This window comes from Microtus oregoni, unplaced genomic scaffold (genome assembly GCF_018167655.1).
Source record: "Microtus oregoni isolate MIOR12 unplaced genomic scaffold, Mior012 000022F_ref0000154, whole genome shotgun sequence".
NCBI lineage: Eukaryota > Metazoa > Chordata > Mammalia > Rodentia > Cricetidae > Microtus > Microtus oregoni.
In genome coordinates, this window is record NW_024543081.1 from 4620587 (window position 1) to 4636075 (window position 15489).

Sequence of the window (15489 nt, forward strand, 5' to 3'; positions counted from 1 at the left end):
AGAGCACAGACTTGGAAGTCCAGTTTGGTCCATCAAGGAGCCCGTCTCACCTAATGCATGAAGGCTCTTACAAGTTGGTATCTACTTGAATGTAGGGACAGGCCAGGGAGGACAGACAGGGTTCTAGTATGGGCCTTTACTGACTGCCCCTTTCCAGAAATACTGAGGTCTAGGCGGGCTTCATCCCATCCAATACCCTTCTCAGTTCTCAGGTGTTGCAACACGGCCAGCTGTGGCCTGTGGTTCTCAGGTGAGTGGAGCTGGTGTCTTTCCTGCTGTTTCACATACATCTACATCAGGACAGACCAGATGATGGCAGAGCCAACTCCAGAGATTTTAGCCAGCAGAGTGCAAATGAAAGACAAAACCCTTATCACTGAGGCAGGTGGATTCAGAGACAGAAAGAGGCTGGAGTTCCTGTAGTGTTTATTTGGGGGAGGGTAGTGGCAGTGACTGCCCACTGGCAGAAACAAACTGTTATGAACCAAGGTCAGTAAAAGGAAGCAGGAGCAGCTCAGCTGACTCAGTGGTCCTACCTACACCGTGTTCAGTCTTGAGACCAGGAAGCCACAAGAGTCATAGAAGACTGAAGCATATCTGGACCTAAGGGTCCCTAGAGCGAGGCACAATGTCTCCTTGTCAACAGGCCAGACTCTTCTGTGCCCCACAGATATTGACACTGACACTGAACCAGTGAGCACAAAAGCACTTTCCTCCACAGTGCTTCTGACTGGGTGCTTTGTTTACCTATTCAGGTATACAAGGGTGGAGTGACACTGACCACTAAACTCCAGGACAGAGGCTGCTGTAGCCCAGGGGTCAGGAAAAGTAAAAAAGGCATCCAGGCTGGACCTGAGGCTTCAGTGGGTTTGGAGAGCTCACTTTTGGAGAGCCTGCAGTTCGGGAGGTAGATCACACCCTGTGTAGACACCGTTGGTAACACTGTATTCTAGCAGCGCTCCAAAACAGGGATCCTAAGGAAAAGAAGAGAGCCAAGTAAGTGAAGGCCCAGAGTCTCCTGGTGCCAGGTGCATCGTTGACCTCAGAAGGCATTTCCTGAGACCTGTATCCCCCTCGCCCCCTTCCTCCATCAAGACATGACAGCCCAGTGTTCTGTAAACTCACTCTGACAAGGACATGAGGGTTTCCCAGAACGATCAGCAATGCTTTGGGTCTTGTGATTGCAACATTAAATCTTTTTGAATTGGACAAGAAACCCAAAAAATAACGGTCATCTTCAAATCTATCTTCATTTGACCGCACCTACAAGACACAAAGATGAATAAAAATGGTATTTCAAGGTGTTTTTTTTTTTTTTTTTTTACACAAAACCAGAAAGGTTAAGAAGCAACATGACCTCATCTGTCTGCAGACAGAAAGTCCCTGAGATGCTAACAGGTTCTGTCTGGGTTTTCATTTTCTTTTTTGCATCTGAATTTTCACTCAGCAGTTAGCATGAGCTTGCAACGAGGATACTTTAAAAATTAAAAGTCAGTGGTTTGAGAGTTAAGCTGTCCTTGTGTGGTGGATAAAGGCAAATGTTGGGCTGAGCACTCTGCTCTCTAGCTGGCTGTCTTTCACTATCTTTTTCTTTTGTTGTTTTAGGCAGGGTGTTACTATGTAGCCCTGGCTGTCCTGGAACTCACTATATAGACCAGGGGGCTTCAAACTCAAAGAGATCTGCCTGCCTCTGCTTCTGAAATGCCAGGATCAAAGGCGTGCACCACCTCATCTGTCTTTCACTAGTTTATTCCTCCTCCGTGCATTGGCTATTTCTTCCTAAACTCTTTTCACTTGGGCTCCTGACCCCCCCCCCCCCCCCGGCCTCTCCAAGACAGGGTTTCTCTGTAGCTTTGGGGCCTGTTCTGGAACTCACTCTGTAGACGAAGTTGGCCTTGAATTTACAGAGATCCACCTGCCTTTGTCTCCCCAGTGCTGGGATTAAAGGTGTGCTCTGCCACCACCACCTGGTTTGATCTTTGGGATTTTGTTAAACAATGTAGTATAGTTACCACTTTTGGAAACACTTGAGTCTAGTACCAGAGTCTCTAGCCTGCAGTGCAGTCTGTTACACTGTGAACTAGGTTCTACCACTTTATTTGAGTGTATCTGTCATTCATTAAATAACCAGAGATTTCAAGCATATGTCAGCTGGCCACAAACAGAGAACTTACAGTGGAAATGACAATGACCAAGTATTCTTGCCCCTGGAACTCCTCGACTGAGCCAACCTTTATGTCAGTCAAGTCCACATTCCGCAGAAGGATTTTTATTTTCTCCACCTTTAAAACAGGTTATAAGATTAAAAATAACATTGTAAAAATCAAGATATATACCTATTACAGTTAACCCAAATACTATATGGTTTGGATCTGAAACACACTTCCTCTAATACTTTTGAGCACCTGGTCCACAGCTGGTGGCACTATTTTGGGAAGCTGTGTAACTTTTAGAAAGTGGGGCCCAGTTGACAGAGTAGGCTTCTGAAGGCTGTTGAAGGGCCTTTCCAGCCCTGCTTTCCAGTCCTGTGATGAACTGTCTCTGCCACATGTTCCGTTGCAAGGAATTAAGTTATTCACCATGTCTTCCCCACCATTATGGACTGAGATCCTCTGAAATCTGAGCCAGAATAAGTCCTTTCCTCCCTGAGCTGTTTTGTCAGGTGTCTCAAAGTGACATGTGAGTAACTAATACAGAAAATTGGTACGAGAGAAGTGTGGCTATTGCTATGACTAAACCTGACCATGGCATCTCAGGCCTTTGCAAGTTGGTTTGCAGGAGGAATTCACAACATTTTTGGAACTGTGGGCTACAGAAGTGTCAGCATGCTGTAAGCACAGCTAAATGGATAATTCTGTTGAACTTTGGAAGAATAGAACATTAGAATGTGGACAGTTCCATCAACTAGGGACCAACAATTCAGAAAGATGAGCCTCTAGGGGCCATTCTCCTTCAAATCACTACAAATTCCCAAAAGTCTCTGCATGTGATGCTTAGGAAGGCACACAGGGGCCATGTGGCCATAGGCAAAGCCTGGGACACCACCAGTAACATCTCCCCACTCTCTTGTCACTGTGACCCACTCTGCTTTCGTGGTCTAAAGTTAGTGGAGCTCTGCTGTGGCTCACAAATCTTTGCTCTAGCCCGAGAACCTCAGTTCTTAATGATGCTCAAGTTCAGTGCCGGCTTCAGTCTTCAGCACTTTTGTTGTAACCTTCTTGTCTTACATTTTAAAAAATATTATGATTATCTCGAATATCACCACAGAGACCCTCATCAGATCAACGGACTGAGCTCCCAAGGTCCAGTTGAAGGGCAGAAGGAGGGAGAAGATGAGCAAGAAAGTCAGGACCGCGAGGGGTTGGTCCACCCACTGAGACAGTGTGCCTGTTCTAATGGGAGCTCACCAAATCCAGGTGGACCGGGTCTGAACAAGCATGTGATCAAACCAGACTCTCTGATTGTGGCTGACAATGGGGGCTGACTGAGAAGTCATTAGTAAAGGCACTGGGACTTGGTTTTCACAGCATGTTCTGGCTTTTTGGGACCCTCGTTTATATGGATGCACAGCTTCCTAGGCCTGGATATAGGGGCGAGGGCCTTGGACTTCCCACAGGGTAGGGTTCCCTGCCCTCTCTCAAGCAGGGAGGTGGAGAGAGGAGGGGGAGGGGGGCGGGCAGGGATTGGGAGGAGGGAAGGAAGTATAAATATTTGAACGGAAAAATAAAAAAAATATTTATTATGTATAAAGTGTTCTGCCTGTATGTATTCCTGCATGCACCAGGTCTCATTACACTTGGTTGTGAGCTACCATGTGGTTGCTGGGAACTGAACTCAGGACCTCTGGAAGAGTTGCCAGTGCTATTAACCTCTCTCTGAACAATCTCTCCAGCCCTGCCCTACATTTAAAATTTTTCAAACCCTTCTTCAAACCTGCATGTGAGAACAAGCAAGGGATTTGAGAAGCATGTTCTAGGTTATAGTTGCTTGATCACAGTGATATACCATTCTCAGACTATACCTCTGCAGCTTGGCATCAGTGATGCCAATGCAAAGGTCCCATGGGGGCGTGTTGGAGGATTCGGCCTTTCCGGCTCCTTCCAGCAAGGCTACACAGGGCAATTGCGCCAGGCTGTGACAAACAGACATCTGAGTGATGGCTTCTCTCTCTTTCTCTCTTGATAGGGTTTCTCTGTGTAGTCCTGGCTGTTCTGGAACTCACTCTGTAGACCAGGCTGGCCTTGAACTCAGAGAGCCATTGACCTGCATCCCCAGTGCTGGGATTAAAATCCTGTGTCTCCACCATAGACAAGCTGGTTTCTTGCTATAAGCAGATCTGACCATCAGTGCAAAGGTTACTTGCTTTCTCTTGGCAAATGAGTGACACCGTAAGAGTTATATGTGTCTATATGTGCTACATTCTGAGCTGGGTATGGGGATAAAAAGGTAGGACAGGGTGATGGAGAGATGGCCCAGTGGTTAAAAGCACTGACTACTCTTCCAGATGACCCAGGTTCAAATTCTCAGCACCCACATGAAGGCTCAGAACCATGTATAACTCCAGTCCCAGGGGATCTGACACCCTGTTCTGGCCTTATTGGACAGCAAGAAATAATGTGGCACATGGACATATACGTAGGCAAAATACTTGTAAATATTAAAAAAATCACAGAATAATAATGAAATGAAAAATACTGAGGGTATTTTTTAAAAGGAAATACATGGGTGGTGGTGATGCATGCCTTTAATCCCAACACTTGGGAGGCAGAGGCAGGCGGATCTCTGTGAGTTTGAGGCCAGCCTGGTCTACAAAATGAGTTATAGGACAGTCAGGACTGTTTCACAGAGAAATCCTGTCTTGGAAAAAAAAAGTAGCATAAAAGAATATGAATGTAGTTCAATGGTTCAATCCTTGACTACCACGCACAAGGCCATTTGATTCCTAGCACACAAAACAAAACCCTTACCATTTAAGATTCCTATGTGAGCACTTGGAAGCCTGAGACAGGACGATCATGAGTTTGAGGCTGGTCTGGGATACAAAATGAGTTCTAAACCAGTTTGAGATCTAAGCAGAAACTATTTCTAAAAACCAGAAGCTAGGACTGGGTGGTGGTGACTTAAGCCTTTAATCCTAGCACTTGGGAGGCAGAGGCAGGTGGATCTCTCTCTGAGAGTTCGAGGCCTGGTCTACAAAGAGAGATCCAGAACAGCTAGGACTGTTATACAGTATGAGAGACCCTGTCTCGAAAAATCTAAAACCAAAAACCAACCAACGAACCAAACCAAACCAAATCAAACCAAACAAAAACCCCAGAATCTAGAGAGAGGGCTCAGCAATGAAGAACACTGGTTGCTCTTCCACAGGATCCAGAATTGACTCACTAAGTGGCTCACAACCACCTAACTCTAGTCCAGGGCCTCCACAAGCACTTCATGTATGTGTTGTAGATACACACATACAGGTAAAGCATCTATACACATAAACTAAAACTAATCTTTAAAATAAACAAACAAGCAAACACTAACAAAAGAGTCTCTCAAACGCCTGGTCAGTCCCATGAAAATTAGTTGGACATAAAGACTCTGAACTAATCCACTATGCTGGACAGCTAGCTGAGCAGTGACCAAGGGCAGTGTGGAAGGCTGGAAAGCTCTTCAGTCTAGATCAGTGCAATCTTGAGGATTGAGCTGAGCCTCAAGGACAGGCTGATAGGTGGCACTAGGCTAGGCTGATGTCACATGATCTGTTCTCCCATGGATGTCTACTAGTATCCATGAAGGGCTTTACGTCAAAACAAGACCTAGGCAAGACGGTGACAACCAAGTAAGGAGACAGACCAGTCTACTTGAACAAGGCAACCATACACTTGCACATTCAGTGTTCTGGAAATAATCACAGCCCAACAAGTGTTAATGCTACTCAACTCTGGGTAATAATAATGGGAGTCTGTGTTCTGGTGTGTGGGCTCTTCTACCTGGCTGTAACCTCAAAAGGCAAGCATATATGGAGAACCAAGAGTTCTGCTCATAGGCTAGAAAGATGGCTCAGCTATTAAAAGCTAGGCTGATAACCAAAACCAAAACCAACCAATCAAGATTAAAAAAACCCAAAACAATACAACAAAAATAGGAAAATAAAGAGTTGGGTTCCCACCCAGCATCTACAGCTGTCTCTCCTACTTAAAAAAAAAAAAGACCTTGAGCTGGGAATGAGTGTATTATTGGCTGAAGCTGTGTTCATGGCTGAGGAGATACAGAAGAGTCTGGTGAGAAGCAGTAGCTTGGGAAGACTCAAATGGCCTGAGGTCTGCACAGAAAGGCACCTGAGGATATATACTTAGTGAATGGTAACCACACAAGGTGATGAGGATGGCCATTGCTGAAAACCGATGACCCACTAAGCTGGGCTTTTACTCCCCCAGAAGCCATATCTAAAAACAATGAAAATAAAACTCAATAGGGACACATACCAGAAAAAAATAGATGCCACAGACAGAGTAGAGACAGCTATGAGCCAAAGAAGCAAATAAGAAGAGAGCACAACAATCGTAGGGTGAGTATCAGAACCCCAAGTTACTGTGTTTCTAAAATTCTTACTACTCAACAAAAGTTTAAAAACATTCAGAGGGCCAGGCAGTGGTGGCGCACACCTTTAATCCCAGAACTCGAGAGGCAGAGGCAGGCGGATCTTTGTGAGTTTGAGGCCAGCCTGGTCTACGTCTACAACAGCTAGTTCCAGGACAGGCTTCAAAGCTACAGAGAAACACTGTCTCAAAATACATATATACATTCAGAGGAACTGAAAATGTGACCCACATTCATTCAAGAAAAGAAACATGAAGGAACCAGGAGTGTTTGCAGGTGTTGGATCTAGCAGAGCCTTCAGGGACATTATTACCACTGTGTCTCAATAACTTGAAGATGCCACATTAAAAAACTTCATGTGCAAATGCCAAAGCACAGATTCTAGCAAGGATAGAAATGACAAAGACCTGACCAAGATTGTAATTATAGCTCAAAGTCTAAGTTGATAAATTACTAAAAGATCCCCAACAGCAGAATAAAGAAGAATGAAATTAAGATAGTCAAGGTGATTCCTGTCTTGCTATCCCAGAATTTGAGATTCTGAGGCAGGAGGACTGCTATGAGTTCAAGGGGATTTGAACCCAGGCACTCATGTATATACAGTAAGCACCCTCTGAACCATCTCCTGGTCCCAAATATTACTTACCTAATATTGGGGGCGTACACATTGAGGACAGTGGACAACTTGCAGGGACTGGTTCTCTTCATCATGCTGTCCTTGGAAGTGACTCAGGTTAAGCTTGGCAGTGAGTGCCTTAACCTGATGAACCATTTTGCCAAACTCAAAATATTACTTTTAATAATAAATCGTAATTCATGTAGTGAACAAGAACATAAAAATGTTTATCCTTGCCAGGCAGTGGTTGTGCATGCCTTTAATCCCAGCACTCAGGAGGCAGAGACAGGTGCATCCCTGTGAGTTCAAGGCCAGGCTGGTCTACAAAGCAAGTTCCAGGACTGGTTCCATAGCTACTGAGAAACTCTGTCTCAACAAACCAAAGTTTATCCTTCGGGCTAGAGAGATGCACACTAACCACTGGTTAAGAGCACGTGTTCCTTTTGCAGAGGCCTGGATTCGGTTGCCAGGACCCTCTCACATCTACTGTAACTTCAGTTCATGCTCTCTGCTGGATTCCTAGTACCAAACATAAAATCCTATAGAGACAATGATGCAGACAAAGCATTTATACATAAAATAAAAAAATGAATCTAAAAAAAGTTTAGCCTCGAAAAAAACCCAGCCAAATACATTAACTTGCTTTTAATGAAAGTGCTTTGAGTTTCCTTCCATTTAATTGGATGTTGGCTATCAGCTTGCTGCAAATTGACTTTATAATGTTTAGGTATATCTCCTGTATCTCTGATCTCTCCGCAATTTATCATGAAGGGGTGTTGGATTTCTATCAAAAGCTTTTCCAGCATCTAATGAGATGGACTGTGTGGGTTTTTTCTTTCAGTTTGTATATATGGTAGATTACACTGAAAGATTTTCATGAACCATCCCTGTATCTCTGGGGTGAAGCCTACTTGATCATGGTGGATGAGCTTTTTGACGTTTTCTTGCATTTTGTTTCTGAGTTTTTTTATTGAGCATTTTTGCATGAATGTTCATGAGAGAAATTGGCCTATAATTCTCTTTGTTGAATCTTTGTGTGGTTTGGGTATCAGAGTAACTGTGGCCTCATAAAATGAATATGGCAATATTACTTCTGTTTCTGTTTTGTGGAACAATTTGAGGAGTATTGGTATTAGCTCTACTTTGAAAGTCTGGTAGAATTCTGCGCTGAAACCATCTAGCTCTGTTTTTTTTTTTTTCTTTCTTGGTTGGGAGACTTTTAATGATTGCTTTTATTTTCTTAGGGGTTATAAGTCTATTTAAATTGTTCATCTGATCTTGATTTAATTTTGGTAAGTAGTATCTATCAAGAAAATTGTTCATTTCTTTTAGATTTTCCAATTTGGTGGAATACAGGTTTTTGAAGTATGGCCTAATGATTCTTTGAATTTCCTTGGTGTCTGTTGTTATGTCCCCGCTTCTTGTTTCTGATTTTATTAATCTTGATATTTTTAGTTGGTTTGGATAAGGGTTTGTCTATCTTGTTGATTTCCTCAAAGAACCGTCTTTGTTTCATTGATTGTTCTGTTTTTATCTTCATTTCAACCCCGAGTTTGATTATTTTCTGCTGTCTATTGTTTTTGGGTGTGTGCTTCTTTTTGTTCTAGAACTTTCAAGTGTGTTGTTAAACTCCAGTTTCTTTCTTTTTTTAATTTATTTATTATGTATATAGTGTTCTGGGCACCAGATCTCATTATAATGGGTATGAGCCATCATGTGGTTGCTGGAAATTGAACTCAGAGCCTCCAGAACAGTAGTCAGTTCTCTTAACCTCTGAGCCATCTCTCCAGCCAAGCTCCAGCTTCTTTATGCAGGCACTTAGTGCTATGAACTTCCCCTCTTAGCACCACGTTCATGGTGCCCCATATGTTTGAGTTCGCTGTGCATTCATTTTCATTGAATTCTAGGAAGTCTTTAATTTCTTTGTTTCTGCCTTGACCCGGTAGTCATTCAGTAGAGTTTATATGAGTTTCCATGAGTTTCTAGGTTTTCTGTTGTTGAAATCCAACTTTAACCTGTGGAGGTCTGATAGGATACAGGAGTTATTTCTATTTTCTTGTATCTGCTGAGACTTTCTTTGTGACAAAGTATGTGGTCAATTTTGGAGAAGGTTCTGTGAGGTGCTGAGAAGAAGGTATATTCTTTAGTGTTTGAGTAAAATGTTCTGTAGATATCTGCTAGGTCCATTTGGTTCATAATGTCTGTTAGTTCCATTATGTCTCTGCTTAGTTTTGTCTGGATTACTTGTTCATTGGTGAGAGTGAGGTGTTCAAGTCTCCCACTATTAATATTATGAGTGAGTTTCAATGTGCGATTTAAATTTCAGTAATGTTTCTTTTACAAATGTGGGTGCCATTGCATTTGGGGAATAGATATTAAGAATTGAGACGTCATCTTGGTGGAGTTTTCTTTTGATGAATATTAAGTGCCTTTACCCATCTCTTTTGCTTTATTTTGGTTGGAAGGCTATTTTAATGTTAGATATTAGAATAGCTAGCTACATCAGCTTGCTTCTTAGGTCTGTTTGCTTGGAAAATATTTTTCTCTGAGGTAAGGTCTATTTTTGATGTTGAGCTGTGTTTCTTTTATGCAGCAGAAAGATGGATATTATTTTCATAGCCATTCTGTTAGCTTGAATCTTGTTTTTTTTTTTTTTTAATACAGGATTTTGCGGGAGGCAGAGGCAGACAGATCTTTATGAGTTCGAGGCCAGTCTACAGAGGGAGTTCCAGGACAGGCTCTAAAGCTACAGAGAAACCCTGCCTCGAAAAACCAAAAAAGACAGGGTTTCTCTGTATAGCTTTGGAGCCTGTCCTGGAACTTGCTCTGTAAAACAGGTTGGCCTCGAACTCACAGAGATCTGTCTGCCTCTGCCTCCCAAGTGCTGGGATTAAAGGTGTGCATACCACTGCCTGGCATCCTGTGTCGTTTTTACTGGGGAATTGAGTCAATTGATACTGAGAGGTATTAATGACCAATGACTGATAATTTATGTTATTTTGTTGTTGTTGTTGGCGGTGGTAGTGTGTGTGCTTCCCTTCTTTTTGTTTTGCTGGTGTGAGATTATTTATTTCCTGTGTTTTCATGGGTGTAGTTAGCCTCCTTGGGTTGGAGTTTTCCTGTGTGGGTCTGACATAGATCCTCTGCATATATGCTATGGTTGTGTAGCTTGGTGTTTTTGTCAGAGCAGGGACTATCTCTGCCTCTTTTACCTGTTTTTGGGACCCCTTTCCTCCTACTGGGTTGCTTCATCCAGCCTTAATATGAGGGAATGTGCCTAGTTTTATTGTAACTTGATACGCCATGTTTGGTTGATATCCCTGGGAGGGCTGCCCTTTTCTGAAGGGAAATGAAGAAGTGGATCTGGGGGAAAGGGAAGGTGGGGGGGGGGCTGGAGAAGAGGAGGGAGGGAATGTTTAACAGGATGTAATATTTGAGAGAAGAATAAATAGAAAAGAAAAAAACATATGAACTTGGACTTGTGAGTGGGCTACAGTGCATCATCAAGATGGAAGATGCTCTGTTTCCAGAGAGCTATGTTGCCAATGGCCCCTAACTTACCAAGGAGGAAAAATAGCCAGCACCAAGTGGCTGTGGGCTCTTAATCAGGCTATTGCTATCTCTGTGCCACCAAAGGGGCAGGAACTCAGCTACTGAAACTTGTGTTTGGTATAGAAGGTACCACTACTCACAACATAGTTTCAGAACATGTAATAAACATGCAGAGTTTCTGACTGTCACAACCTATAGAGAGCTTTATAGGATCAGCAATACTTGCTGCCTTCAATCCTTTGTGGAAGGGCGATCCTCACAAACGCTCACAGCATTCATTACTTTTGAGAAATACTGGTGAGGGCTGGGATGGACAGCTTTCTTTTTCTTTTATCGAGACAGGGTCTCCCTCTGTAGCCCAGACTGGCCTAGAACATGAATAACCCAGACTAGTCACTAACTAGAAGCAATTCTGCTGCCTCAGTCTCCCAAGGGCTACTGCTAAAGATATGAACTACACATAGAAAGATGTTTCATCATCATCATCATCATCATCATCATCATCATCATCATCATCACCTCAGAGACCCTCCTGCCAACTTCTCCCAAGTTCTGGGATTGAAGCTGAAAGCTTTTATTTTCTCTTTCTTTCTCTTTTAAATGGTTTTTCAAGACAGGGTTTCTCTGTGTAGCCCTGGCTGTCCTGGACTTGCTCTGTAGACCAGGCTGGCTTCGAACTCAGAGATCTGCCTCCAGAGTGCTAGAACTAAAGGCACCACTGCCCTGACAAAAGTTCTTTTCCTTCCTTTCTTTCTTCCTTCAAGATTTAATTATTTATTTTATATGAATGCTCTATTGGCTTTATACCAGAAGAAGGCATCAGATCCCACTATGAGCCACCATGTGGTTGCTGGGAATTGAACTCAGGACTCCTGGAAGAGCAGTCAGTGCTCTTAACCGCTGAGCCATCTCTCCAGCCTCCTGAAAGTTTTTTCTGTTTTTTTTTTTGTGGCTTTTTTTTTAAATTCAGGTATATTCTGATTGAGAATGACATATCTTTTATTATTATTATTATTATAATATATGCAGTGTTCTCCCTGCATGTCTGTCTACACTCCAGAAGAGGACACCATTCTAGATGGTTGTGAGCTACCATATCGTTGCTGGGAATTGAACTCATGACCTCTGGAAGAGCAGCCAGTGCTCTTAACCGCTGAGCCATCTCTTCAGCCCCCCTGAAAGTTTTTTCTTAAAGGGACAAAATACCAACATATTCCACAGGTCCTTATGTAAATGTTTATGATGTAATTACCTAGAACGTAAAATAATGCTCAGCCCTGGGTGTAATAAGACAGGTGGCTGGTTAGTAACGGCCATGAGGTGTACGCTTTACCAATTTCTTATCTTTAGCATCACTAGAACATGGTTCTGCTTCTCTGAAAATCTCCTGCTGTTCAAAATGAGCTTGTTTCTGGCCTTCAGAAACCAAAGACAAAGGACCATAGTGACCATATATGAAGGCAGAGTCCTGGTGGGCTCACCTGCTTCCTATAGGGTGTGATGACACCAATATCCTTGGAAGAAACTTGGCTGGAGACATTCCGGGCCAAGAGGCAACAGTAGCGCATGACCTGGACAGCCTCGGCTGGGCTGAACCATGACGGGCTTCTCCCTTCACGAGCCTCATTCCCCTGAGACAGTGAGAACATAACATGTTATTTACCTAGTGACATGTACCAGGATCAAGAGCTCAAGTAGGGACTGGGAATACACAGTAAACACAACAGAAAAAACATTTCTATTGTCATACAGAATTTATAACCTATCAGGACAGTTATCATTAAATAAATTGGAAATTAGAACCATCTTTTTAAATAAAAAGTATTTTTGTGTCCCCTTTACCCCAGACAAGGTCTTTCTATGTAGCCTTGGCTAGGTTGGAACTCACTATGTAGAACAGGATGGCCTTAGTCCGAGTGCTGGGATTAAAGGCATGTGTTGTCATATCTGACTAACAAAAAATGTTCTGAGTCAGAGTCTTACTATGTAGCCCAACCTGGCATAGAACTTGCTAGGTAGATCAGGTTGGCTTCAAACCTACAGAGATTCATGTGTTTCTGCCTCTCAAGTGCTGGATTAAAGGCCTATAGCACTAAGCCTCCTAGAACCACACTATATTTTATGCAAGTAAAGAAAAGGGATGCTTGTACAATCTACCATTTTAGGGCCAGAAATGGTGGCACATCCCTTTAATTTCAGCAGTTGGAAGGCAGAAACATACAGATCTCTGTGAGTTCAATGCCAGCCTCGTTTGCATAGTAAGTTGTAAGAGAGCCAGAGCTATATAGTGAAACCCTGTCTCAAAAAGCAAGCAATCAAACAAACAAACAAAAGAAATCCTAAAGTTCTACGAGATGGATAAACCCTGAGGAATGCTGAGTGAAATAGCCAGGCATCGGAGTATGACTGTATAGTCCACTTACACAAGGTCTACAGAGTGGTCACATTCATAGGGGGCTGCCGGGGGCAGGGCTAGTGGAGAACTAAGATTTTGTAGGGAGGGAGTTTCAGTTTTGCAATATAAAAAGATTCTAGAGATTGTTGGCCAAAAACTATGAATATACTTAACAGCACTGAACTTCACAGTTTAAAATGGTTATTTCACCATAATTTAAAAATGAATGAAGCTTGGTGTGATGATGCACATCTTTATCCCATCACTGGGTCTGAGCATGAGGTCAGCCTGCGCTACTTACCAAGATCCTGTCTCATAAAAGACAACAGAATAAAAAAGTAAATCAGATAAAGCTATAATAATCACAATTACCTTTCAGAATAGCCTGTTTTATTTATTTTTTTTCTTTTTTTTATAGTTATTTATTATGTATACAATATTCTTTTCTGAGTGTATGTCTGAAGGCCAGAAGAGGGCACCAGACCTCATTACAGATGGTTGTGAGCCACCATGTGGTTGCTGGGAATTGAACTCAGGACCTTTGGAAGAGCAGGCAATGCTCTTAACTACTGAGCCATCTCTCCAGCCCTAGCCTGTTTTATGATATATAATTTTATCCATTTTTACTTATAATATAACCTAAATATCTTAAACATTAATGAGAACAAAGATTATGGTAGGATTTTAAAAATTATTTTATTGCCTTATACATGTGTACCGTGTATATGTCTTGAGCTCACTAAGGTCAGAAGAGGGTTTCAGATCTCTTGGAATGGGAGCTACAGATTGCCTTAGTTAGGATTTTATTGCTGTGAAGAGACACCATGACCATGGAGACTCTTATAAAAGAAAACATTTAATTGAGGGGAGGCTTGCTTATAGTTTCAGTTCAGTCCATTATCATCATAGTGGCATGCAGGCAGATGTGCTTCTGGAAGAGCCGAGGGTCCTACATCTTGCAGGCAACAACTGACTCACTGGGCAATGTCCTAAGCATTGGAAACCTGAAGCCCACTCCCACAGTGATACAATTCCTCCAACTAGGCCATACCCACTCCAACAAAGTCACACGTTTTAATAGTGCTGCTCCCTATGAGATTATGGAGGCCAATTACATCAAACTATCACATTCCACTCCCTGGCTCCATAAGCTTGTAGAATATCATAATGAAAAATTTAGTTCAACTTCAAAAGTTCCCATAGTCTATCACAGTCTCAACAATGTTTTAAAGTCCAAAGTTCAGTCTCTTCAAAGATTTATGCAATCACCTGTAAAAATCAAATTCAAAAAGCAGATCACACACTTCCAATATATATTGGCACAGGATATACATTACTGTTCCAAAATGTATGGAAGGGGGCCTAGTGAGGAAGGACTGGACCAAAACAAGACTGAAAACCAGCTGGGAAAACTACAAACTCTGCATCTCTATCTGTATCTGCATGTCTGATGTCAAAAACACTCAGCTTTGTTGACTGCAAGACACTTCTTTCTCTTAGGCTGGTTCCACTCCTGTTAGCAGCTGTCGTCGGCAGGCACCCCATGATTCTGGCATGTCTATGTCTAACATCTTACGTTCTCCAAGGAACACCCTGACACATGCCTGGCCTTAGTGGCTTTATTCCATAACTCCTTTCTTTTGTCCTTAACTCTAAATCCAGAACAATGTGGCAAAAGCTGCTAAGTTTTGCTGCTCGCTGGGGCTGGAACATGGCCCCTTGTTTAATTCCATCTGCACACCAGTTTTCTGTCCTTCACTGCCTAAGCTTGGCTGTCCTGACACTTGCTCTACAGACCAGGCTGGCCTCAAACTCAGAGATCTGCCAGTCTCTGCCTCCTGAGTGCTGGGATTAAAGGTGTGCACCATCATACCCAGCTCTAAATTTTTCTTTGGTCTCTTTCTTGGATTGGAAACTTAGCTGAGTGGGATCTTGCCCTGAGGTCACTACTCCATTCCATTTATTAATCCATTTATCTCCTTTTCATATAAATCTTCATTATACTTATCACTAATATCTACACAACAGAGTTTTATACTAAACTGTTTTGAGATTTCTTCTGCCAATAGAATTAAGTCAAATCTCTTCACTTTAGCCTCAGGCAGACTCTTCAGACTAGGGCAAAAGGAAGCCACTTTCTTCACCAAAATATTGCAAGAACAATCTCTAGGCAACATACTAAAATTATTCTCCTCTGAAACCTCTTGAGCAACCCCCATGACAGTTCAAATAACTCTCAGCACTTCTGCCTTCTATGCTTCTACTATTATGGCCCTTTAAGCAGTACTTAAAGCATTCCACTGCTTTCACAATCCAAAGTACCAAACTCCAAATTCCT

The 15489-nt window shown here is 42.5% G+C and overlaps 1 protein-coding gene across 1 annotated transcript in view; it reads right to left on the reverse strand.

Moving 5' to 3' along the window:
* Positions 1-878: 878 nt before the first annotated feature.
* Positions 879-15489, reverse strand: part of Mov10l1 (Mov10 like RISC complex RNA helicase 1) — a 70288-nt gene continuing 55677 nt past the window's right edge. Inside the window, exons 23-26 of the mRNA XM_041672528.1 lie at positions 12238-12387; positions 2175-2282; positions 1126-1263; positions 879-974 (exon numbers count right to left, since the gene is read on the reverse strand). Of these exons, the coding sequence (XP_041528462.1) occupies positions 879-974; positions 1126-1263; positions 2175-2282; positions 12238-12387 (492 nt within the window). The remainder of the gene's footprint in view (positions 975-1125; positions 1264-2174; positions 2283-12237; positions 12388-15489) is intronic.